Source organism: Zea mays, chromosome 9, assembly GCF_902167145.1.
Source record: "Zea mays cultivar B73 chromosome 9, Zm-B73-REFERENCE-NAM-5.0, whole genome shotgun sequence".
In the NCBI taxonomy this organism is placed as follows: domain Eukaryota; kingdom Viridiplantae; phylum Streptophyta; class Magnoliopsida; order Poales; family Poaceae; genus Zea; species Zea mays.
In genome coordinates, this window is record NC_050104.1 from 47,278,718 (window position 1) to 47,303,722 (window position 25,005).

The 25,005-nt window shown below is 43.1% G+C and overlaps 1 protein-coding gene and 1 long non-coding RNA gene across 2 annotated transcripts; one reads left to right on the forward strand and one right to left on the reverse strand.

The window, feature by feature from the left end:
• The first annotated feature begins 2,900 nt into the window (after window positions 1-2,900).
• Window positions 2,901-3,339, forward strand: LOC103638327 (uncharacterized). Its single transcript, XR_558698.2, has 3 exons — window positions 2,901-3,008; window positions 3,156-3,204; window positions 3,293-3,339. It is a non-coding gene; the product is annotated as an uncharacterized lncRNA (long non-coding RNA).
• A 2,120-nt stretch (window positions 3,340-5,459) lies between these two features.
• Window positions 5,460-6,038, reverse strand: LOC118473442 (uncharacterized; the record flags this gene model as incomplete). Its single annotated transcript, XM_035962822.1, has 2 exons — window positions 6,018-6,038; window positions 5,460-5,654 (listed from the first exon to the last, which is right to left on the reverse strand). Coding segments are annotated over exons 1-2 (216 nt in total), but the record flags the coding sequence as incomplete, so codon positions are not given.
• Between the last annotated feature and the right edge of the window lie 18,967 nt (window positions 6,039-25,005).

The window sequence follows — 25,005 nt, forward strand, 5'->3', positions numbered from 1 at the left end:
TGATGTGGGGTTAGGTTTTGATCTCGAATTTAGTTTTCTGCAGAATGGCAGATTCGACAGTTTCTGTTCATGCCAGTTTTCCGTGGTCTTAGTGACCTCAAAAAAATAAAAAGTCTATGTATGAGTCGTAGATAATTTGTAGATCTTTCCGTGGCCACGAAGAACACCTCAATCGGACATCCGACCAGAAAGTTATTGCAGTTTTACTATAGCAGTTTTTCAGTCTCATAATTCTGTGCAGAATCTGTTCTCTTAAGATTTAGGCAATTTTATCAACAGAATTAAACTGTGGGTTGGTAAAAGAAGTTGTAGATAATTTTATAAGCTTTCCAGATTGTTAAAGAGTGCATTCATATGATTTGTGAAACTCCAGTTATGTTTGTTTTACTGTGGCTGTTCCTGTTTACCTGACAAAAATGAGTGGGTCTGTTCACTGGTGGGTTTCATCTAGTAAATGGCCGAATTGGCTCTTCCAACTATGGAGACTTTTGTAGAGGGATAAAAGTTCTTACTTCCAGCAGAATTTCATAATTTTTGGTTCAGCAGTTTTGGAGATATCGAATTTTAAAGTTAACCATACTGCTGTCTAAAACAGATTCAGTCAGTTATCTTGTCAGATGTTTTAGAACTTGTAGATGGCAGAATTTAATTATCTATTGAATACTGAAGTTGTAGAGTATTTTGTGTAGATACTCCTAGAGTATTTGTTTGATATCACCGCTGTTTTAATTTTAAAGATACAAAATTAACAAACAGCGTTGCTGCTGTATGGCATGTGGTTCAGGGTGGGAGTCTTTCCACTGGGTCTTGGTTTCAAGTGTAGGAGTGTTTTGTTGATTGATGGCAAATGTTTGTGAAATATTTGTACTAAGTTTTATGCCCACTAGCAGGTGGCTACACTCCAGATCATGTCTAGTACATTTCTTCTTCTTCGATGAAGGCAAGTGAATGTAGCGGTGGTTGCTTCCGTTCTGACCTGTTATTTCTATCGCCTACACTCTAATATTCAGAAGTATCAGATTCTTTCATAATTGGACTCTATGGTGATGCTTTACTTGCTTGCATTATACTGATGCTCAATCATATATTGATGATGATTATGATTTGAGTATGACTCATGAGATTAATTCACACCCCTGAAGGTAAATGAAGTATTATTTGAGGTTGGTATTGTATCTGAAGGTAAATGAAGTATTATTTGAGGTTTGTGTTGTATCTGAAGGAAGTGAAGTTTATTGATAAATGTAGCATGCCATATACATTGCATGACTCATTTGCATATGAAGTTTTGTCGTGACCTATGGTCCGACCGTACCGGTACAACTTAGCATCGTACGTTGCCCGAGAAGGGGTACGATGCGGCTTCATACCCTTAGAGGTATGAAGGCAGAGGACATATGCATTCATTGAAGTGATATTTGCAGATGATGTGGTTTTATACCCCAAGAGGTATGAAGATAGAGTACCTACACATTGCATTCCTATGCATACATTGAAGTTATATTTGCAGGTATTGTTGACGCAGGGAAGTGTTATAGAACCTATTGTGGTTGTTCGAGGAAATGAGATGGTATTGGTTATAGTGGGACTACTGAGTTCTATATCTACAAGCATTTCTGATTTTTAATTGTGACTCTTTTAAAATGTTGATGAATTCAATTTGTGGTTTAAATATCTCGTCAGAACAATTAGCTTGCTGAGATGTTTCTTCTCACTCTTGCATTACTCAATGCAGGTGCTTGTTGCTCATCAAGGGGAGTGGGAAGTAGCAGCACATCCACCTTCATTCTCATAATAATGCTGCCCAGACGCAGCCATGATTTAATTAGAAACTTCTTGTCAAAGGATGTTTGTTTTTAACTAGTCGTGCGCACTGATTAATTCAGTTCATGTTGTTATGGTTGTCTTCCCATTGCTAGCAGATTATTAATGTCTTATATGTTTTCTTATCATGATATCTATTTATACTTTGTTGCTTCCCCCATTTATGCAATTTTCAAAGGAGATGCTGTCGAAATTTTATGTATGAATATTAGATGTGTAGTTTAGTAGCATTCTGGGGTGTTTGTGGATCCCGGGGTGTTACAGTTGGTATCAAAGTATAGGCTTTAGATTCTTGGCAATTTGAAGATAAACTAGATCAGGCGGCGCCCCTTCGGGCGCCCTATCTAGCACAGGTAAAATATGAATACACAGTTATACACGCTATAATCAAATTAAATGGAGGATGATTAAATCTCAAACAAAATTGTTTAGTTCAGAGAGAGAAAACAGATACTCAACAGAACATAGAACACGATTATATCGAAAATAATTCACATTAAAGTTGTAGCACCGCACTTAAACGTGCACCATAGTATGACGTTGAGGCTTGTTTCAGCTGGAAATTGGTACATAATAAGATTACATGGTCCAAGTTTACGGCTAGTCGATACAGCGGGGGACATGCAACTAAACCAAAGCTATTTACAAGGTACTTAGAGCCAACTCTTGGCTGGCACAATCCAGACAGCTAGGCACAAACATTACGCAGCTACAAGTGCAGAGCCATTCCATCTACTAAAGCCAGCTGAACAATCCATCCACAAAAGCGCTAAACAGAGATGACCAAGATGTACATCCACAAAAGGCAAGACATCATCTGTGACGTGTTCAGACTGCAGGTTTGTTAAGGCTGCAAACAAATATAAGAATGTGAGTATAAAGTTCCATAAATATTATGCGCGGGGTCTCTGAAGTTAATGTTATACCAAAGAAAGATATTAAGCACATGTATACAACCTCAAGGCTACACAAACAGGGTCTTGACTGGAGCAGATGTGACTGTTTCAAGGAGCAGATGTGACTGTTTCAGACGCTCGCGCTAGTTTCTGTTTGATTGGATTGTTGGATCGGGATCCAAGCAACTAACTGTTGTGTCTGGCTGCTGATTTGTTAGGCTAAGAAGGACCTAACGGAGGTTACCCACAAGGTCTACTTCGATGTCGAGATTGACGGCCAGCCCGCAGGTTTGTTGCGCCACCCTCTCACTTTCTCAATGTCAGATAGTCAGATCAGCACGCTACGGCGTACGATGGAGCAATAGGGCCACTTTAGATGTCTAGCTATTTGGTCTCTCTCACCAGTGCTTAGAAAATCTTCAGCAGCTTTCATAGGTCGGATTGTCATGGGGTTTTTTTGGGAAGACTGTTCCTAAGACAGCAGGTATTATGAACTTATTGTTAACTATTCAAAACTATCTTCTCATGAGATAAGAGAAAACTAATGCCCCTACAACTTGTTTTTCCTATAGAGAACTTCCGAGCTCTTTGCACAGGTATGTTTTATGCTATTATCACCCTTGTTATAGTTTTCCAATGACTAAACTCGTGGTAGGTTTAAGGTTTGGCAGTCTTAAATTGAGATTGTTTTGTCATGCAGCATAACTAAAAGTAATGGCAGTTCCATTACCAACCCAACTTTCCTACAAATATGGCGTTTGGCCTAGAAAACATCAGATGATACATGTCCACTATGTTGCAGGGTTTCTGGATTGTTTTTACTTGAGTCTGGAACGACAGGAATGGAAGCATACGAGTTACTGTTGGCCCAGCATACGACAGGAATGGAAGCAACAACAGGAATGGAAGCAAGAAGGCACAGAGAGGCAGAGGATGTACCTAGAATCAGCAATGCCAGAAGCCAAGTCATGGCCATCACCAGTTTTAACAGCTGAGCCTCCCAATATCTTTCTCGCAACCTGCCTGGTAGCTGAGGACCCACCTTTTGAGAGTGGCGTTGGCGACCTTGCACGCTACATCGAAGTGCATAGTCTGTAAGGCAACCTGAGTTGGTGGCAACAACAAATGTATTGAGTGTTCGAAAGCATGGGTTACCTTATCCTTGCTGTAGCTTTTGGTGCTCTGTGGTGTCTGAGAAGAGGTACCTCCAGTTGGGACAGAGTCTGCTGATGTAGACTTGGATGCAGCCCGCGCAGACGAAATTGATGAAGGTTGGGATCCACTGGGTGAAATTGGAACCTGACCTCCATCACCAATCTCGGCGACAATCGTGTTAACCTGGAAACACACATTGCCTAAAGCAATGGTGCTGTCTGTGAAGCTTACGTTGAATGTGTACACCTTTTCCATCAGCCTAGTTATTTCATCAGGAATAAATCCGGCTGGATTATCCGCGATCAAGATGTCAAGTGGTTTCTTAACAATGCGCTGTGCCATACGTCCAAATAATATGAAATCAGTCTCGCCTGTCTCATCTCCTGCTGTGATGAGCAACCTGTACCTGCACATAAAGTAGCAGTCACAGATGTATGATTAAGGATTCAGCAGGCATAGATGTACCAGACCAAGAAACATCACATACCTTGGATTAGGCGGACCAACATGGCCACAACCAGAGTCCGAGCATTTATAGGCATCACCATGAGGCTTTGTTTTCTTGAGGCACTTTCTACAGGACTCGTACCACCATAGTTGATCAATCTTAAGAACGGTAACTGTAATCAACCACTCAACTTTCTAAAAAACAGTTAAATGAGGCAGTACAGGGGTTAGCATTGTTCTCTTAGGCACATAAGAAGAGTGTATAAAAAGATGTAGTCGATTAGCATGAAAGGAACCACCTCATGCTTGAATGGATGCAGGTGTTTGATTTCAGATACTTTCTTATGCTCAGCGGTAGAAATCCTCGGCACATGCTGCGTCGAACCAGCAGCAGCCATAATTGGGCTCCTTTTATGCTGCAAGCTAAAAAAGTAGACAAGCGAACTGGACATATAAAGGGTAGACCTATATTTTTTGGCGTTCAAGGGAAGCGGGCGACGTGTTTATGGTACCTGGCTGCAAGGCTTGTTGCTTCTGGTACCTGCGGATTCACGTACCATTTGCAAGACGATCCACCTGTCAGCGAAGTGGTACCTGAAAGGTTTGAAACCTTGGGTAAACATAGAGTCTTAATAGAAGTGTAAATAGCAAGGTTAGACAAACATACCAGCATAGGATCTAGCAAGAGTACCAACAAAGATAATAATCTGGAGTGAGTCCTGGCCGGCAATACTAATCTGATCCGCCGGGAAGGAGGTTGCCTGCTCACCCCACAACACAACCTCAAGGGGAGTACAGCTACAAACACGATTAAAACGAGTCACAGGTATAACCTCATGGGTAAAACAACTTGCTGCAGAGGTAAGTAACTAACCTCTCATTTTGTATAGTGACAGATCTCTTTGCTGTTTGAGTCTGGCGCATCTTTGTACGAATGGTTGCGACATCCGAGATCATGGTGACCGCGCCAATGACATCTATTTTACATAACAATATAGAGTGACAAGAGAGCATTTGGTTGAACTGTGTAAAACGCAGGATGGATTCATGCTATGTACCTATGAAATACTCCCTAATGTCCACAAGGGTTGTAAGCTGGTCAAAGGGAGTGAGGGAGTAAACAAGCTCTGGAAAAGCCGGTGGCACTTCAATAAGCTCCTCGACTATCGTCCATTTTGTGAAACCGATCATGATATCATTGTCAACAGGCTTGTACATCCTATTTGCTTTCTTGATCTGAACGTAGGAGACGTTGTAGACATTGCCCTCCTTTATCATGGGCTTGAAAACGGCAGCAAGTGGAGGGTATATTTGAGCATGAGCACTGCCACCCTGCAGAAAATAAAAGAAATGCCTCTGTCACTATACAATTTTGGCATAATTTTCAGTGATATTATGTGTTTCAATATTATAAGTGAGGTAACCATTATATCTGAGAGGGACTGAAGCCAGACTGATTGTCGTAATAAGAAGCTAACTGGAGGGAGTATCATATATTTAGAATGTGGTTACATATTTATTGGATTATGTTAACATTTTCAAGAAGAAGTTGCTGCCATATTCCGAGTAGCATACAAGGACAAGTCTGGAATAATTTTGTGGGATGAAGTTAATGCACCAGAACCAATAAGTCTGTGGGAATGCTGCCTTAATTCAAATCTAGATCAATGTCCATGTATTAATAAGATTGCGTACCTCCTCATCGATGAGGACCATATCAGCGTGGAGGAGCTTCGACTCATCCTGAGGATCATAAAATTCCCACATACGGGAGACACGGACACACAACCGGTCACTGCAATTCCCAATCATAAGGCTACCAATCAGAACCTCTGCCATCTGCAAAGTAAAGGCAAAAGAGGGACAAGAACATTTGTCCAGTGAGTATGTGTTGAGAGTAAGAGATGAAGTAAACATGCTGAATGTCAGAACAAACACCTTAGTACAAAAGAGGTACGATCGATGAGTGGTGCGCACATAGAAAATTTCAAAACCAAAAAAATGGAAGGGGCAGCAGTATGGTACATAAATGTATCTACAATATGCACATCTGTACACAAATGAGATCTGGAATAGGTGAGCTGCGCTACGACGATGCTGCTAGCGCAGCATCTAAGACCTCGTGGTAAACAACATTTCGAGTACAGGAGCCACAGGAACCATCATCGTTTTCGATCACAATTCTAAGCCCCTCCCTGGATGTCGCACGCGAAACAGCAACATAGAGTTGGCCATGTGTAAATACTGGTTTCTTTAGGTAGAGGCCAACAGTGGAAAGTGTTTGTCCTTGGCTTTTATTTATTGTCATGGCATAGCAGATGCGTAATGGGAACTGGGTCCTCTGCAAAGTGAAAGGCCATTTTACGTTCGTTGTGTTCAGCGCAATCCGTGGAATGAATACCTCATCGCCAATCCTGGATCCTGTGAGTATTATGCATCGTAGAACACGTTGACCTAGCTGGGAAATAAGAAGCCTTGTCCCATTACAAAGGCCCATAGTTTGGTTCAGATTGCGAAGCAGCATCACCATCGCACCCTCTTTAAGCACAAGTTTGTGGCAAGGAAAATTGGGTGCATTTATGGAATTGAGGAATTCAGTTGGGTAAAGCACATCAAAATCTGGAATGTGTTCTGCTGATTTTGAAATTGTGTCACAGCTAATGCACTCGACGCCACTGCCAGGTACCATTGAAACAATACGCTCGTTGATGTCATCAACAGTTGAATTATTAGGACAAATGATAGCCCGCACAGCTAGGTAATCATAATTTCGATGATTCGCAATAAAATTCGGGTACACTTCAGTTATAAGTGCTAGGATCTTGTCACCGTCATCATGAATCAATAGATCGGGAGGGATCGTGATCCACGAAGGCTCGGCCTCGTCGTCCATCTTCTCAACAGGAACAGTTCCATCTCCGATGGACAGAACCCATTTGCTAAATTCAGCAAGAGCATCACGCTTTTCCGACGGTAGGCATGGGTTGGCAAGACGCATGTTCGTATGTAGGCTCAAGAAGCTGACATGGCGCCAAAGCCTAGAGTTGGTAATGCAAGCATTAACAATCGCAGATCGTGAACCCTTACGAACAACTGGCAGAATCTGACGAAAATCGCCGCCCAAGACAACGACTTTGCCACCAAACGGGATAATCGCGTTCGCAGGTTCGTCCTCTGAGAGGATATCGCGCATGGTTCTGTCTAAGGCCTCAAAGCAATGTCGATGCGTCATTGGCGCTTCGTCCCATACAATCAATGAGGATACCTGTATGAGTTCAGCAAGCATTGTCCCTCGCCTAATAGTACACATGGTTGTTTCATTCATGTCGAAAGGTATCTTGAAACGTGAATGTGCGGTTCGTCCTTTAGGCATTAGCAAAGAAGCAACACCTGAGGAAGCAACGGCAAGTACTATCTTTCCTTTCGATCTGATGTTCGCAATCAGAGTATTCCATAGGAAGGTTTTCCCTGTGCCACCATGGCCAGAGACAAAGAAAAATCCGGGTAAGGAAGATAGAACTCTATCGATAATGGTATCATAGACATGTCTCTGATCGGTATTTAGTTGGGACAGAAGAGATTGGCCTTGCATGGACAACACCAACGGTTCAACGTCAAGTTCATCGTTAAGCAGCCTATTTTCGTACATGGGATCATTTTGTGCAGACAATTTGGGCAAGTTGAAGTCTTCAATATTCCCTCCGCTATTAGAAAATAGTTGTGTCAGCTTCTTTATTAGCAGCGGCATAAGTTGTTCCGGTGGCACAACGTAGCGTGGATTGGCCATTGCGTGGGTGAGTGAGCGGTGAATGTCATCCGTGAAATAGAGCCAGTACTTATCAAATAAAGCACGAACATTGCCAACCGAGCAATGGAGGGCAACTGTTACAAAGAGTTGGCGTAGCTGGTGCGATGAGGCAGAGACGATGGCCTCGTCAAAGAGAAGGCTCCATTCGTTATCGCTCTCAAGAAGGCCCCTCGCCTCACATGCCTCGCGAAAGGTAGCATATATTGTGCCGCTAAATGTCCTTAGATCAACATAACTCATTGCACCTTTAACTATCATCAATAGCATGCGCAAGTAGTACAGTTCACCGGCCGTTGGATGAACGTAGTACATCCGTCCAATTTTGTGACAAGGGGTTCTTTTTCGCCACAGTCGATCCGAAGAGTACCAGGACCACTCAGTAGGGAAATCACAGTATGTTAGGTGTCGGTATCCAGGATTTCTTGCATTGGTGTTAAACCACTCAGTTAGCATGGAACTTTTTGCTGCGGGGGACTCTAGGAGAGACGTTAGGGTAGCACCTGGTTCATACCGAACATAGTTATTGTTGGGCAAATGGACAACAAGACGTTCAACCGCAGGTATTCTAAAATGAATGTCGAACTCCAAAATACGCCAGATGGCCTCACATATGGATAGGTATCTTGCATCGATGTACTCTTGAATTTCATTGCGAGGAGCTACCTGAGGTTCAGGTGATGCGTTGGCTGTCTTTGTCGTCACCTCAAAATATATCTTCGCTCGATCACTTCCTTTAGTAACGTACTTAAACAAGTATTTAATCATGTTTGATTTGTTACACCACTCAACGTTGATATGTGCACAATATTTTTTGAGCAATGACATGTTATAAGGAACAACGCTCCTGTTATCTAGCTTAACCCCATTCTTAACAATGTATCTATCATCATCGCGTCTCTTATAGATCATGAATCCAAAATCATCAACGATAGTCTCAGCCTGGAAGGACTTAGGGTAGTTTTTTGAGCATTTGTCATTCTTCATACAAGGGCATCTTTTGTTGTGTTGACCGCATGGGCCGTGCATCATGAATTCGTCAACCAACGCATATCCCAATGGGTCAGTCCTGAAATCAGGTAACTCAGCACAAATAAATCCATCAATAGTGGAGGCATCAAAGTCGGAGGAGCGGTTTGCCAGCCAAACAAGGCAATGGATGTGGGGTAGGCCACGTTTCTGGAACTCCACAGTATATAGCGCTGCAGAAATGTTTGTGTAAACACGAGGTTTTGATATGGAAAGTAATAGGTTGTGGGAAGAACACCTAAAGGGCCACAAACGTCAGCATACCTGCAAGTACAGGGCCAAACGTCTTTCCCTCCCTGATATCAGCTACGAACTCATCGACTTTCATGTGGAAGACACGAACAACTATGTCGAAGCGATCGCATGGCTGTTGTCCGGTTTCAAAACGAATGGCATCCGCTATTTCTTTCCACTTAGTGTTGCACGTGAAGGTCACAAACAAGTCAGGAGGGCCAAAGACTCTACATATTGCCATAGCATCTTGGTAGTTCATGACATGATACCTTCTACCACCAGTAAACGACGAAGGAACGACCATCCTGCTTCCAACAGAATCAGCACTAACCAAACCCTTATCAATGGCATCAGACACACCCTGCACTGTTTCGTATCGCAAATCTTTCTGGTGGTCAGCTATAAATTGTAATCTAGAGGCTTCGATTGTAGAATACGCATCGACACCAATCTGATCACTGAGCCTACCATAGCAAGTGTACGGGTTTGCATCACGCAACCTATAGTGTGTGTGGTATCTAACAAACTCAAGCATCGTCGTGTATCTACGTTTTGTTCGTTCGTTCACGTCATCATCCGCATACCTAATGCCAAGATGGAATCCATGTTCACCATAGGGAAAAAGGAGTGGATATTGCAGAGCCATATAACACGGATGCAAATGTGAAACACGTTTGAGACCATGGTTCTTAGCATGAACAAGGACATCGTATGTGTACTGAGAAGATGAGTAATCACCAACAATTATGGCAGCTATCTCACCGCTTGAAGGCAAATTATATTGGACATCGTGTCTAGTATTGCAGCCCAATAAACGTAACGTTATATCGCTATTGTGTGTTTGTTCTATGCGTTCACGAGCACAACGAAAGGCCTTTACAAGCTCGTTATGCGCGTCAAGCATCTCCATCAAGGACTGTGTAACAGCGGAGTCTGGGCAAGCAACACCAGCATCATCGCTCCCAAAAATGTGGAGCCTACTTTGGAGCTCAGCGTCAGGATCATGTATGTAAAGCTGAGCAAACTTGGGCCGTGAACCTGGACGAGGTAGCAACGTTCCAATTCGATGATGAACCACACCGTTAATTCGGAAAACATACGGTGCAGTACCATTGTTTATAGCCTTGTCGACGGCAGCACCCAAGGAGGTGAAAGCGAAAAGCGAGTTGTAATATCGTATCTGGCGCAAAAAACGTTTTGAGCGAGCGTCACCATCAAACCTCAGAAGAGTTCGCAGAGGTTCAGGTGGTTTTTTGTAAGGCTCCAACCTGATCCGCCCACCCTTACAACAAAGGTTGTAGACAATCCTCCGCTGAGTTACAGCAGAAGCACTCTTGACACGCTCCTGGAACCAAAAGAAGGCGCCGCAAAAAGGGCATTCGTGCGTCGGCCCACCATAATAAGAAATGAATGGATTGTTGTCTGAAGGAACACAAAACAACAATGGATCAGCAAAACACAACAGAGGTAAGACACGTGCATGTGGAGACTGTAGCGCCTAGCAGGGGACCTTTCAAGCGAGCAATGTAGGAGTCCTTTAGAGGAACAACAGGAGCAGGTAGAGTCGAGCATGGAGCCTGTGTTGCACAAGCTCGTGTCCGCCTTCTCACTTCAATTCGACGGTGTCTATTGGAGGTGGAAGCCTCTCTAGGGAAATGCAACAACGATCTAGGATCTATGTTTTACCAGGTCACAACGAAGAGGAGAGCATAAGAATGAGCGTGTGATGCATCATAATCCCAATAGATGTACATGATACGTACGAGGTCTTAGTGGAAACGTCGGCCAAATAGGGATGCATTGTTGGTTAAGCAAGGATGTCTGAGCGGTCATGTCCGATGGAGAAAATACAAGTATGTCTGTGGCAACCATTGGTTAAGAAACAAGGTCATCATCTTGCAAACAGATTGAGCAACGAGCAGGGGACCCAGAAACAGCGCAAGTCAGTAAATAGAAACGAAAAAGTGGCCAAAGGAACAAACCAGAGGTGGTAGGTCTCCTTTTCCTCTCATTTCCAGGAGAGCGACCAGTACTCTGACATGGCTCATGGTCCATTGGTCAACAGTTTATAGAATCGCAAATGGAGTGTCTAGGTATGGGACAAGAGCACAGGTATCACACTGGAATCAGTTCTGAAAACCACCAGAGGTAACGGCAAGTAGGGAGGTAAAGCCAAGATGGCCAAAAAGGAGAAGCATACAGGATAAATTCTAGTATGGATGTATGAAGCAAGTGCAAACGTAACAAGTAAACCATAACAATTAACCAAAGTACAGGAAATAAAATAGAGCACGCAGAACCTGCGACATACCTGATACGCAGCGTATTCAGTGGAGCGAGCACGTGGGCAGAAGGGGAAGCACGTTGCAAATCCCTGAAGCAACAATTGTAAATAATAAGAACAAGTAAATACATAAACAATAAGAACACATACATGTAAAAAAAGAAAACATGGATAGAACCAACAAAAGGAGGGCAAAAAGAGACAAGGCACAATTATACAGCAGCAAAAGCCTACATTCAGCTGACGTCGACATCAAAAGCAAATATTCCCAAACCGTAGGTAAGCAAAGGAAGTTAAACTAAGGCAGCACCAGTATGTGATAAGGGTCTATGAGAGGAAGCAAAGGACACAAAATCAATCTCAGAATATATAAACGAAGAAGAACCAAATATAGACACAACCAGGAAAAGAAGAGCAGTAAAGAGGTAAAGGGCATATGCAGGAACACATTTAGACAAAAGGGTCCCACCAACATCATCGGGGCTGTAGCAAGGCAGGTGTTCCATAGCACAAAGAACCGCAACTATAAATAAGAGAGATAACTAAGTTCCGAGCACACAGCCCGAACGTCTGCAAGCATAAATAAAGAGCTCTAGGGAGCTAAGAAGTCCCAACCACAATTAAGCATGAAATTTATTTTTCTCACCCAACTAAACTGTATGCGAGGATCAGACTGCAGGGAATCTCTGAATATATTTTGTGCTAATGCTTATTGTGTAACCATAATTCAAACCATTGATTCAAACTGTTTTGGTTTCACCTTGGAGAAGACCCACCATCCGAAGCCAATGTTGTTTGTAGCCTAAGAAATAATAGATTGGCCACCAAATTTATATGCGAACCCTTTTACTCTTTGCAGAAACCCCTTACACGCAATAGCTAGATGTTTGCGGTCAACGCACAGGTAGATACATATCCTAATAAGCTAAACTTTCAGAACTTTGAATAGAGTAACCTGCAGGGGTCAACAACACACGAAAACCGACTCCCAAAAAGCCACACGTGGGAACCGAGGTAACGCTGCCTCAGAGCTAAGACTACACAATTACAAAAGAAACACAACACCATGGCACTGACACGACAGAAGCACATGATCAAAGAGCGAGCACAGTAGCAAGAGTGAAAACCTGCCAACAGTATACCATGATCCCACCACCCAAAAAAACACAAACACAAGTACATATACGCAAAGGAAAAACAAACCATTCGAGCTGACTGTGGTAAGTCCTTTAGTAGGAAAACACCAAATCAGGGAACAACAACATTGTTAACCCACGAAAAGTGCATCCAAAGAAATAGATCAAAAGTGTTCCATACCAAATGTTGTGATGTTATCTCTACTGAAGGTCTCAGATCGACGTCCTCTTCGAAGTATATGAACTCGCATCCAGAGCGTGAGTTGCACTATGGGATCTAACCCATTGTGGGTCCTCTCGATCGCTGGGAGGTCGTATCCTTTAGAAAAAGAACAAGAAGCAAAGAAAACAGAGGTTAGTGTATAATAGAACACGTTAGCTAGGTTTAAACAAAGCAAGAACGTAAGACAGATTCATCTGGTCCTTTCTTGTAAAGCAAATGACTGGCTAAAATAATAGCTAACACGCGCACCAACAGATGCCTTGGCAAGTTCTAGGGTTCAGCAGCAAAGCGAGTGACTCTCACGGCAGCTGGCAACTCCAAAAAAATAACAAACCCAAAGAGTCCTCGAGGACAGCGGTAGATGTAGGGACCTAAAATGCGAAGAGGGGAGGGAGAGCATAGAGATAGAGGGAGGCATTTAATAATAAATAAAGTGAAAGAGGTACTGTCCTTGTTGCCGCAGACCGGAGAACAGGTTCGTCGCCCATGCCTCGACAGTGCAGAGTTGTGGAGGAAATGTGGATCCGTGCAGCGGCGATTTTGACGAGGGGAACGCACCACACCACGTCTTCTCCTGCAGCTGCTGCGTGTGGGTCTACAGGATCAGCATGGGCGAACTGGCGGAAGGTTACGACGGGGTATGGCGAGGGGCGCCGCACACAGACAGGCACGTACGGTGGCAAACGGATTTGGGGAAATCGAACTGCGAACAGGGAACATGACGGTGGTAAACGGATCTGTGGATGGTGAGCTCTGAACAATAAACAGACTTACAATCGATGACTTCTGGCGAAAGGACGGCGGCTGTGACGGTGGAACGGCGAGGACAGAGCTGGTGGCGGGGAGGACAGAGCTAGCCGCGGCTGCGACGCACCCACAACGACGAAGACGCAGGCCGTGTACGCGCTGTCGGAGCCGCTGCTGCTGCTGGGACAGTCGCCGGAGATCGCCGGCGTCGCCGCAGATCGCCGCCGCCGCCGCCGAGTTCGCCTACAGCCTCGTCCCGCAGATCTTCGCGTACGCCACCAGCCTCCCTATCCAGAAGTTCCTGTAGGCGCAGCATCGTGGCGGCCAGCGCCTACATCCTGGCGGCCAGCTCGTGCTGCTCAGCTGGCTCGCCGTCTACGGGCTGGGCCTCGGCCTGCTCGGGGCCTTGCTCACATTCAGCCTTACGTGGTGGGTGCTGGTTCTGGGCCAGTTCGCGCAGTGAGCAAAAAACGTTGGCGTGCTGTGTGTATACGTGTTGCCAGCCGAGAGGACCGTGGCGCGGGAACGCGGAGGGAGCCCAAAACGCGAGCGCGTTTTAAGACTTTAGATTTGACACACTTGCACATATAGGAAGGGTATGGGTTCAAATATCTTTGATATATATTAATGTCTTTGGAGTGCAGATGACAATAGTTTCACCCCTCCCTATTCCTTTACGGTGATGTGGTAAGTTGTTTATGGCTTAATGCTTGATATAATTTATTTCTGAAATTTTGATATTGTTTTATTAATGGGGTAGATATCGCTGGTCATTGGTGAGAATGAAGTTGTTATTATGCTTGTGTTATACAAGTATGCTTATGTTGTTTTCACCATGTTTTTCATGGTTGAGTTTTATTACAATAATATTGTTATATATGCTTGATTGTGGATGTTTCTAAGAGGAGTGTGAATTGCGTGTTTTGGGGTACAAGGTAATCATCAATTTGAATTTAAGTTGTTGAGCGGTTGGTGGATAGCTCCAACTATCATTGCAAAGAATGATTGTTTATGTTGAGAAACCAGTTTTGAAAGAAATGAATATTGGTACTTTATATGGATTTTTGGGGGAAGTCTTTTCATAGCCAGAATGGCTTACATGTCTCTCTCATATTGTGTGTTTTAGTTGCCACAAAGCCTAGATGTGGTTTAAAGTGGTTGCCTGTTAGTCATACTAATTGTAGAATAAATCTTTGATTCTCTTGATCCATTGATTATGTATTGATACATTGAGGATCTGATGGTTCCCTTTTCGATGCATGCTTGTGGAGCCATTTTTTTTAGATCACCTATCTATTGGTTTGAAGGAAGTCCTTGCCTAGCCTAGAGTTGGTTGGGTGTGGCTAGTCACCTATTCCTAGATCATGTGGTGTTTACATCAGCTTAATATGTTTGTCAAATGTGTGAAGGATTAGGGGTTATTATTATTGACTTTGTATGTCTGGTACTTTGAGTGCATCGTATGATAGAATGAAATGTAAGTTTCTGAACTACAGTAGATGAAGACTTATATTATGTGTAGGTTATCCTTACTAGTTGGATATTTTTCTTAGTTGAGATGTTGAATGAAGTATAGTGACATGGGTTAAGCAAGTATTGTGTTGTTGTTGGGCTATCAGTGCTCTATGTAGAGTTTTTGGCATTTCTTCGATGAACTATGCCGCACAAGATGTTATTGGATTCTTTTGGCTTTATTGCTCCATTAGTTCTATAGATTTTCTCCCTTTTGGTGGGGTGCAAGGAATGTTAGATTACATGATTATCTTTTCATGATGGCAAGAATAAGGTTTAGGAAGATTAGGAGTTTTGTTCCAATAGAACTACTTGTTTCATAGTGCTTTAAGGTGAGGTGTTTGATCTTCTTATACATTCGTCGGGTGTAGATGTTTCACCATTTAATTAAAATTAATGGTTGAAGTTGGTAAGGGTTGTGCTTGGTGCATATTACCCCTTCATAAAAGAGTGTTGTCTTAAGACATTGATGTTGATGTATAGCTGCATCCAAATTTGATGGTGTGAAATTGGAGTGTTGATTGCAACTATGACATGCTTTGAGCTTTATTACATGTTGTTTCATGCTTGATGTCAGGTCGTGTAGTTTCCTTAGACAATTAGTCCAAGGTAGAAGTTCTTGTGTTAATTAAGACCAATAATGGACCCATGTTTTGAATTGTGGTGCTATATGGGGTACCTTGGGTGTTTTGCTTGGAGTGGCCGAATTCGAGGTCGAATTCTTTTTAAGGGGGGTAGAGTGTAATATCCCAAAAAAAATGTTGACCAAAAGTTAATCTCTGGTGCGTGGATGAGGTAAAGGGTTGTGGGCCATTGGATGCAAAGATAGAAGTCATCTGAGGCGTCGTTTCTTTCTCCCACAAAAACCCTAGGTGGCCACCCCTTTTTTTCCCTTCACCCCCCTCTTGGCCGCCACCCCTTTTTTCTCCCCCTTGGCTGGACGCCCCCTCCCCCTATGGCAGCCATCCTCCATTGCTTCCTCCCCCAAGATCTCCCCCTACGCAGCAAGGATCGAGAAAAGGAGGGGCACGTTGAATTGAAGAGGAAGAGAGGATCAAGGAGATGTTCTTCCCCATCTCCTCTTGAAGATTTCTTGGGGAAACCCTAGGTATGGATGAGATCCTTGTTCCTCCCTGTAATTATAGGCTTTTGGAGGTTGTGGATCATGGGAATTAAAGGATTAGAGGTTGGATTTGATGTGGGGTTAGGTTTTGATCTCGAATTTAGTTTTCTGCAGAATGGCAGATTCGACAGTTTCTGTTCATGCCAGTTTTCCGTGGTCTTAGTGACCTCAAAAAAATAAAAAGTCTATGTATGAGTCGTAGATAATTTGTAGATCTTTCCGTGGCCACGAAGAACACCTCAATCGGACATCCGACCAGAAAGTTATTGCAGTTTTACTATAGCAGTTTTTCAGTCTCATAATTCTGTGCAGAATCTGTTCTCTTAAGATTTAGGCAATTTTATCAACAGAATTAAACTGTGGGTTGGTAAAAGAAGTTGTAGATAATTTTATAAGCTTTCCAGATTGTTAAAGAGTGCATTCATATGATTTGTGAAACTCCAGTTATGTTTGTTTTACTGTGGCTGTTCCTGTTTACCTGACAAAAATGAGTGGGTCTGTTCACTGGTGGGTTTCATCTAGTAAATGGCCGAATTGGCTCTTCCAACTATGGAGACTTTTGTAGAGGGATAAAAGTTCTTACTTCCAGCAGAATTTCATAATTTTTGGTTCAGCAGTTTTGGAGATATCGAATTTTAAAGTTAACCATACTGCTGTCTAAAACAGATTCAGTCAGTTATCTTGTCAGATGTTTTAGAACTTGTAGATGGCAGAATTTAATTATCTATTGAATACTAAAGTTGTAGAGTATTTTGTGTAGATACTCCTAGAGTATTTGTTTGATATCACCGCTGTTTTAATTTTAAAGATACAAAATTAACAAACAGCGTTGCTGCTGTATGGCATGTGGTTCAGGGTGGGAGTCTTTCCACTGGGTCTTGGTTTCAAGTGTAGGAGTGTTTTGTTGATTGATGGCAAATGTTTGTGAAATATTTGTACTAAGTTTTATGCCCACTAGCAGGTGGCTACACTCCAGATCATGTCTAGTACATTTCTTCTTCTTCGATGAAGGCAAGTGAATGTAGCGGTGGTTGCTTCCGTTCTGACCTGTTATTTCTATCGCCTACACTCTAATATTCAGAAGTATCAGATTCTTTCATAATTGGACTCTATGGTGATGCTTTACTTGCTTGCATTATACTGATGCTCAATCATATATTGATGATGATTATGATTTGAGTATGACTCATGAGATTAATTCACACCCCTGAAGGTAAATGAAGTATTATTTGAGGTTGGTATTGTATCTGAAGGTAAATGAAGTATTATTTGAGGTTTGTGTTGTATCTGAAGGAAGTGAAGTTTATTGATAAATGTAGCATGCCATATACATTGCATGACTCATTTGCATATGAAGTTTTGTCGTGACCTATGGTCCGACCGTACCGGTACAACTTAGCATCGTACGTTGCCCGAGAAGGGGTACGATGCGGCTTCATACCCTTAGAGGTATGAAGGCAGAGGACATATGCATTGCATTCATATGCATTCATTGAAGTGATATTTGCAGATGATGTGGTTTTATACCCCCAGAGGTATGAAGATAGAGTACCTACACATTGCATTCCTATGCATACATTGAAGTGATATTTGCAGGTATTGTTGACGCAGGGAAGTGTTATAGAACCTATTGTGGTTGTTCGAGGAAATGAGATGGTATTGGTTATAGTGGGACTACTGAGTTCTATATCTACAAGCATTTCTGATTTTTAATTGTGACTCTTTTAAAATGTTGATGAATTCAATTTGTGGTTTAAATATCTCGTCAGAACAATTAGCTTGCTGAGATGTTTCATCTCACTCTTGCATTACTCAATGCAGGTGCTTGTTGCTCATCAAGGGGAGTGGGAAGTAGCAGCACATCCACCTTCATTCTCATAATAATGCTGCCCAGACGCAGCCATGATTTAATTAGAAACTTCTTGTCAAAGGATGTTTGTTTTTAACTAGTCGTGCGCACTGATTAATTCAGTTCATGTTGTTATGGTTGTCTTCCCATTGCTAGCAGATTATTAATGTCTTATATGTTTTCTTATCATGATATCTATTTATACTTTGTTGCTTCCCCCATTTATGCAATTTTCAAAGGAGATGCTGTCGAAATTTTATGTATGAATATTAGATGTGTAGTTTAGTAGCATTCTGGGGTGTTTGTGGATCCCGGGGTGTTACATGAAACCACATTATATTTGCCCGACCAGGGTTGTACCCGTTCTTGTGCCTTCGTTATGATAGAGTCCCCAGTGGAAAGGATCCCAGTAGTCTGTGACTACCCAGATGCTTTTTCGGATGAATTGCCAGGGATGCCACCTGATAGAGACATTGAGTTCGCAATTGAATTGCAACCCGGGACCGCTCCTATCTCCAAGAGACCCTATAGGATGCCTCCCGCGGAATTGGCAGAACTGAAAAAGCAACTGCAAGAGTTGTTGGACAGGGGGTTCATTCGCCCAAGTACTTCACCGTGGGGATGTCCGGCCTTATTTGTGAAGAAGAAGGATGAGAGTTTGAGAATGTGTGTTGATTACCGCCCTCTCAATGCGGTGACCATCAAAAACAAATACCCACTGCCCCGCATTGATGTTTTGTTTGATCAGTTGGTGGGAGCCAAAGTGTTCTCCAAGATAGACCTTCGCTCGGGCTACCATCAGATCAAGATCCGTGCCAGTGATATTCCGAAGACGGCGTTCTCTACCAGATATGGGCTCTATGAATTCTTGGTGATGTCTTTTGGGCTGACCAATGCCTAGGCTTATTTCATGTATCTGATGAACTCAGTATTCATGCCAGAGCTGGACAAATTCGTAGTGGTTTTCATTGATGATATCCTGGTCTATTCCAAGAATGAAGACGAGCATACTGAGCATCTGCACATTGTGCTTCAGCAACTGCGCGATCATCGTCTTTATGCTAAGTTGTCTAAATGTGAATTCTGGCTAAGGGAAATTAAATTCTTGGGTCACACAATTTCTCAGGATGGGATATCAGTTGATCCTGAAAAGGTACAAGAAGTAATGGATTGGAAACCCCCTACCACAGTGAGGCAGATTCGGAGTTTTCTGGGATTGGCAGGGTATTATCGACGATTTATTCCGGATTTTCTCCAGAATTGCCAAGCCAATGACTGAACTATTGAAGAAGAGAGTCAAGTATGATTGGAGCCAGAAGTGTGAAGATGCCTTTCATACACTAAGGCAGCACTTGACAACAGCCCCAGTGCTAGCTCAACCTAACAACACCAAGCCCTTTGAAGTGTATTGCGATGCTTCCGGTACTGGATTGGGATGTGTTTTAATGCAAGATAACAGAGTAATTGCTTATGCCTCCCAAGCACTTAGACCCCATGAGCAGAACTACCCTACACATGGTCTGGAATTAGCAGTTGTGGTTCATGCTCTCAAGATATGGAGACATTACTTGATGGGAGCTCACTGTAACATTTACACTAATCATAAGAGTCTCAAATACATTTTCACTCAGGCAGATCTTAATATGAGGCAGAGAAGATGGTTAGAGCTAATCAAGGACTATGATTTGGAGGTGCATTACCATCCTGGCAAAGCCAATGTTGTGGCAGATGCCTTGAGCAGGAAGGCCCAATGCAATTGTATGAGCATGGATGCAAGAGTCACCACCCTGTGTGATGAGTTATGCAAGCTGAACCTAGAAGTTGTTCCTTTAGGTGCTGTAAATTATATCTCGGTGGAGCCCACACTACAAGAGCAGATAGTCAGGGCACAGATTGAAGACAAGGGTGTTCAGTGTCACACCCGGCTTTAAGGAACAAAGCCAGGTGCATCTCATACATGTGCCAAGAAGACAACATATATAATAACAGAGTGTATAGAGATAAATGTCACGAAACATCAGAGTATTTATTACATAGCGGAAGACTTATTACAAATAAAAGAATAAATATAAAATGAACTAAGGATCGTCGGCGCCAATGTCAACTGAGAAACGCCACCTAGATCAGATCAAACTCCTCGCTTTGTGGCTCCTCCTGAACCACCTGTTCTTCTCCTGTGGGGGGGGGGGTGAGACAGCAAGAGTGAGCTCACATACGTTCATAGCTCAACAAGTCGTGGGGAATAATGTGGCATGAACTCACCAAAGGTGGGAGTTCATGAAGTGTAAGGCTAATCAATGAAGTAAAGGCTGAGGCTGAGCATTGCTTTTATAAGTTGGTCAAAATTTTATTAGCAATTACTAAGTGTAAGTAAATACCAAACCATAATAAAATAATAGAACAAAATTAATAATAAACCCATGCATATGCAAATGACAAAATTGAATTTAAGTTCCATAAATTAATCATCAGAGAGTCCTGAGCTCCTCATGACCGTGAGCTCGGCTAGTATACCAGTTTTACACTCTGCAGAGGTTGTACCCTTTACCCACAAGTCGTGTTTCCCATGTCGCCAGGGCTAGCTAGACCCTTAGACACTACCGAGGTGAATGGCTAGGGATCCACTACGAGGCCTTTACAAAGTTCCACTAGCTTCCGAAAACCCGCTACAGTTTATGGGAAGAGCACTTGCAAGAATCCCCCGTCTGACCGCCATCGCAGCAAAATCAACCCGAGAACCTCCTTACATGCAATCCCCTACTGTCCTTGCCCCTTTCGGGTAAGGTAGTCTTCCACTAGCTTTCCTAGTTAGTTGGCTAAGGGCGTCCCATTAAACCCTTGTGGTGGCACGTGTTTCTCAAGTTAAGCTCATGTTCCAATTAACATTTAATGATCTTGACATGAACATAAATAAAATAACAACATAATTGGAACAAAGATATAATAAATGATTATCCCAAAACCATATAAAGCAATAGCATAACTACTCATATGATTCAGGGGTAAACAAGGAGAAATGGATAAACAGACTAGGGTGACCTATTGGGTCCCATCAAAATTAAACCTATGCATGGTAAATGATTATAAAGAACATTATTGGGTAACAAAAGTGAATCAAAGGCACAACTTGCCTGGCACTTGAGATTCCAGGTACCAACTTGCCTTTCAGATGACACGTGTTCTCGCGCTAGTCGTAGCAATACAAGCAAACATGGTATAGATAAAATTAACATCACACCAAACTTAAGAACAAACTGAATAATAATGATCTACGCGTTTCTACGAGACTAACGCAACTTGAACGGATCAAATCGGAGTTACGGATTATGAGTTATGAATTTCCGAAGGTTTTATGTGTTTGATATGAAATTATTTGGGAGATCAATTTTATTATTGTTTTCATGTCACAACAGAGACATTAGATGATAGACAAGAATATAATAAAATTATAGAAATTTGAATGGACTGAAAAGGAGTTAAAATGCATTTTCTAGGAATTAATTAAGTTCTGCAATTAATTTTACATTGAAAATCATTTCCTAGATAATTTTCTCTGGTTTTATTCAAGGTATGGACTGCATGTCAAAAACAGAGAAACTCAGGGTCTATTGCGCAAGAACACCTAAGACTCAGGCATACAGTCGATGGACTGCGGGTTTAATATGAAAAAATCCAGGGTCTCTTTAACAAAATGTAGCCTGCGAAGAGGTATCGATGAATATGGGTCGTTGGATTGACTACCTACGGATCAGATTAGATCTTCATAACTGTGAACCGGTACGCAATCAAGATCCTCAGATCAGAATCCAACGGTGTAGATTTCAAATACCAAAGATCCGATCACGGCCATTCGCCTACGATCCATCGGCCCACATTTGCTATAGCTGAAACATTGCTACACACTTAATCTCCACCGTTGATCACTAGATTAATGGTACCCGGTCGTCTTCTCCACCCTGGCCGACTCACAGGCGGGCCGCGCCCCACCGTGCGGCAACGCCATAGCCGTCGAGCCACAGAGTACTCCCCACAGCGCTATCATCTACACGCATGGGCAGAAATAACGAGATATCTACTACGATTCGGTTAGTAGAGCTCTCACCAGGGATTGTCGCGCAGGTATCGCAGACCACGGCGAGGTATGGCCCGCGGCGAATCCACAGAGTCCGGTGAGGGCTCCCGATGTACTCTGCGCCAAATCGTCGCAACGTTCGGCCACAGAAATCTTCAGCACCCTCCAGCAGTGCCCTCAACGCCGGTTCCGAGGGTAGGACGACCGTATGGCCGGTTCTTCATGCGTACGGTACGCCCGCGCCAAGGCGTCTCGAGTTTCAACGGAGGTGGCGGTCTTCTCCCTCGATTCCACGCAACGGGGCTCCTGGTACGTGTGTGATGGCGGCAAGGTGACGTCGGAGCACGGGTTCGCCCAGGCAAATCCATGGTCGTGCCCAGCGCGGCATGGCGAAGAAGAACTCGAGCTGGGGGCTCCCGAGCTCGGCGGCGGCGGTGGACATGAAACCGGGCTGGCGGCGGCGCTGCTTCCTGTCTCGGCTAGAATGGCGCTCAAGGGAAGGGAGTATGGGCACTTTGAGTCGGCAGGGTAATGCAAGGGAGAGTCGCGCTACGGTGTGGGGGAAAGATCCGAACGGTGATGGCTGAATTTCAAGGCGATGTTGGTTGTCTTGGTTGCGTTGGGTCACGCGTGATGTCCGCCTGGTTTGTTGGGGAAGAAGCAGTCCTGGCAGAAGGGCCCCACGCGACAGAGGAACAATGCGCGCGAGTGAGTGCGGAACTTGGGCTGCACAGGAGAGAAAAGCAAGTTGGGCCAACCAGATTTGGCCTAGTCGAGTTCTCAAGCCTTTTTTTATTTTCTTTTCTGTTTTCTCCCTTTTCAAATTTAGATTTCAAATTTGAATCTATTTTTGTGGGAAGTTCAAACTCAGGTTAATTTTCTGTATTTACATGACAACATAAACTGAATTTTAGTTCATTTATATTTTTATTTTATACTGTTTGCATAGTGTTTTGTTCTCTTTTTCCCAATTATAGGATTTCTTTTAGATGTCAAATTCCACTTTGGACTTTAGTATATTTCTTTTCACATTATTCCATGTTGTCACAAAATTCACACAAGATAAAATCCAGCATGATGCATAATTTGGTGGCATACATTTTTATTTATTATTTGTTTTCAAATGAAGTGTTCTCATGTGTTGATAAATGGAGGAATCACATATAAAGAAGAAAAAAATTCTCCTTTTATTTCCTTTACATAATGGGTATTACATTCAGGTAATTAAGGAAATGATCAAGCAGAGAGCAGAAAAATACAAATGCTTCCGGCAGGACAGCAAAGGAATCTTATGGTTTGGAGATCGATTGGTTGTTCCCAAGGTCCCTGAGCTCAGAAAGAAGATATTGGATGAAGCTCACCTTTCAAAATTCTCCATGCACCCCGGCAGCAACAAGATGTATCATGATCTCAGATCATTATACTAGTGGACCAGAATGAAGAGGGAAATTGCTAAGTACATATCCGAATGTGACACCTGCCAGAGAATCATGGCCAGTCATTTGAAGGCAGCGGGCCCTTTGCAACCCCTTTCCATACCATCTTGGAAATGGGAGGACATTTGCATGGATTTCATCGTGGGATTGCCCAATACCTCCTAGCACCATGATTCCATTTGGGTCATTGTGGACAGATTGACCAAGACAGCTCATTTCTTGCCGGTACACACCACCCACAGGACGGAAAAGTATGCAGAAATCTACATTGACCAGATAATTCGTTTGCATGGAATACCAAGGACTATAGTATTGGACAGAGGAGCAACATTTGTGGCACGATTTTGGGAGCAATTACAAGAATCACTTGGAACCCATGTAATACGAAGCTCAGCATACCATCCTCAAACAGACGGCCAGACAGAAAGGGTAAATCAGATTTTGGAAGATATGTTGAGAGCATGTGTGCTACACTATGGAAAGGATTGGGACAAGTGTCTTTCTTTGGCGGAATTCTCCTATAATAACAGCTATCAGTCCAGTTTGAAGATGGCACCTTTTGAAGCCTTATATGGGAGAAGATGTAGAACCCCGCTCAATTGGTCTCAAGCAGGAGAGAGGGAAATATTTGGACCAGATTGGTACTTGAAGCAGAGGAAAAGGTCAGAGTTATTACGAAGAACCTAGAAGCTGCTCAGGCCAGGCAAAAGAGCTATCATGACAAGAGGAGGAAGCCTCTGCAGTTTAATGTGGGAGATCATGTTTATCTTAAGGTGTCACCCACCAAAGGTGTCCAGAGATTTGGGATCAAGGGCAAGTTAGCTCCTCGCTACATGGGGCCCTACGAGATCAAGGAAACTTGTGGACCAGTAGCATATCAATTGAAGTTGCCACCACACATGTCAGCTGTTCATAATGTGTTCCATGTATCTCAGCTGCGAAAATGTGTCCGCTTACCCACTGAAGTGCTACCTGAACCAGAAATTGAGATAAAACCAGACCTGTCCTATCAAGAGTACCCCGTCAAGGTATTGGATCAGAAAGAGAGGTCAACGCGGGCAAGGTCGATCAGAATGTATAAGGTTCAGTGGAGTCACCATTCAGTAGAAGAAGCTACATGGGAGACTGAGGATTTTCTACGCTCTCGCTTCCCCGACTTTCTGCCCAAAAGAGTTGGTACGTAACCCAAAACCCCACCCCCACCTGCCCTTTGAATACAAATATAAGAAAAAC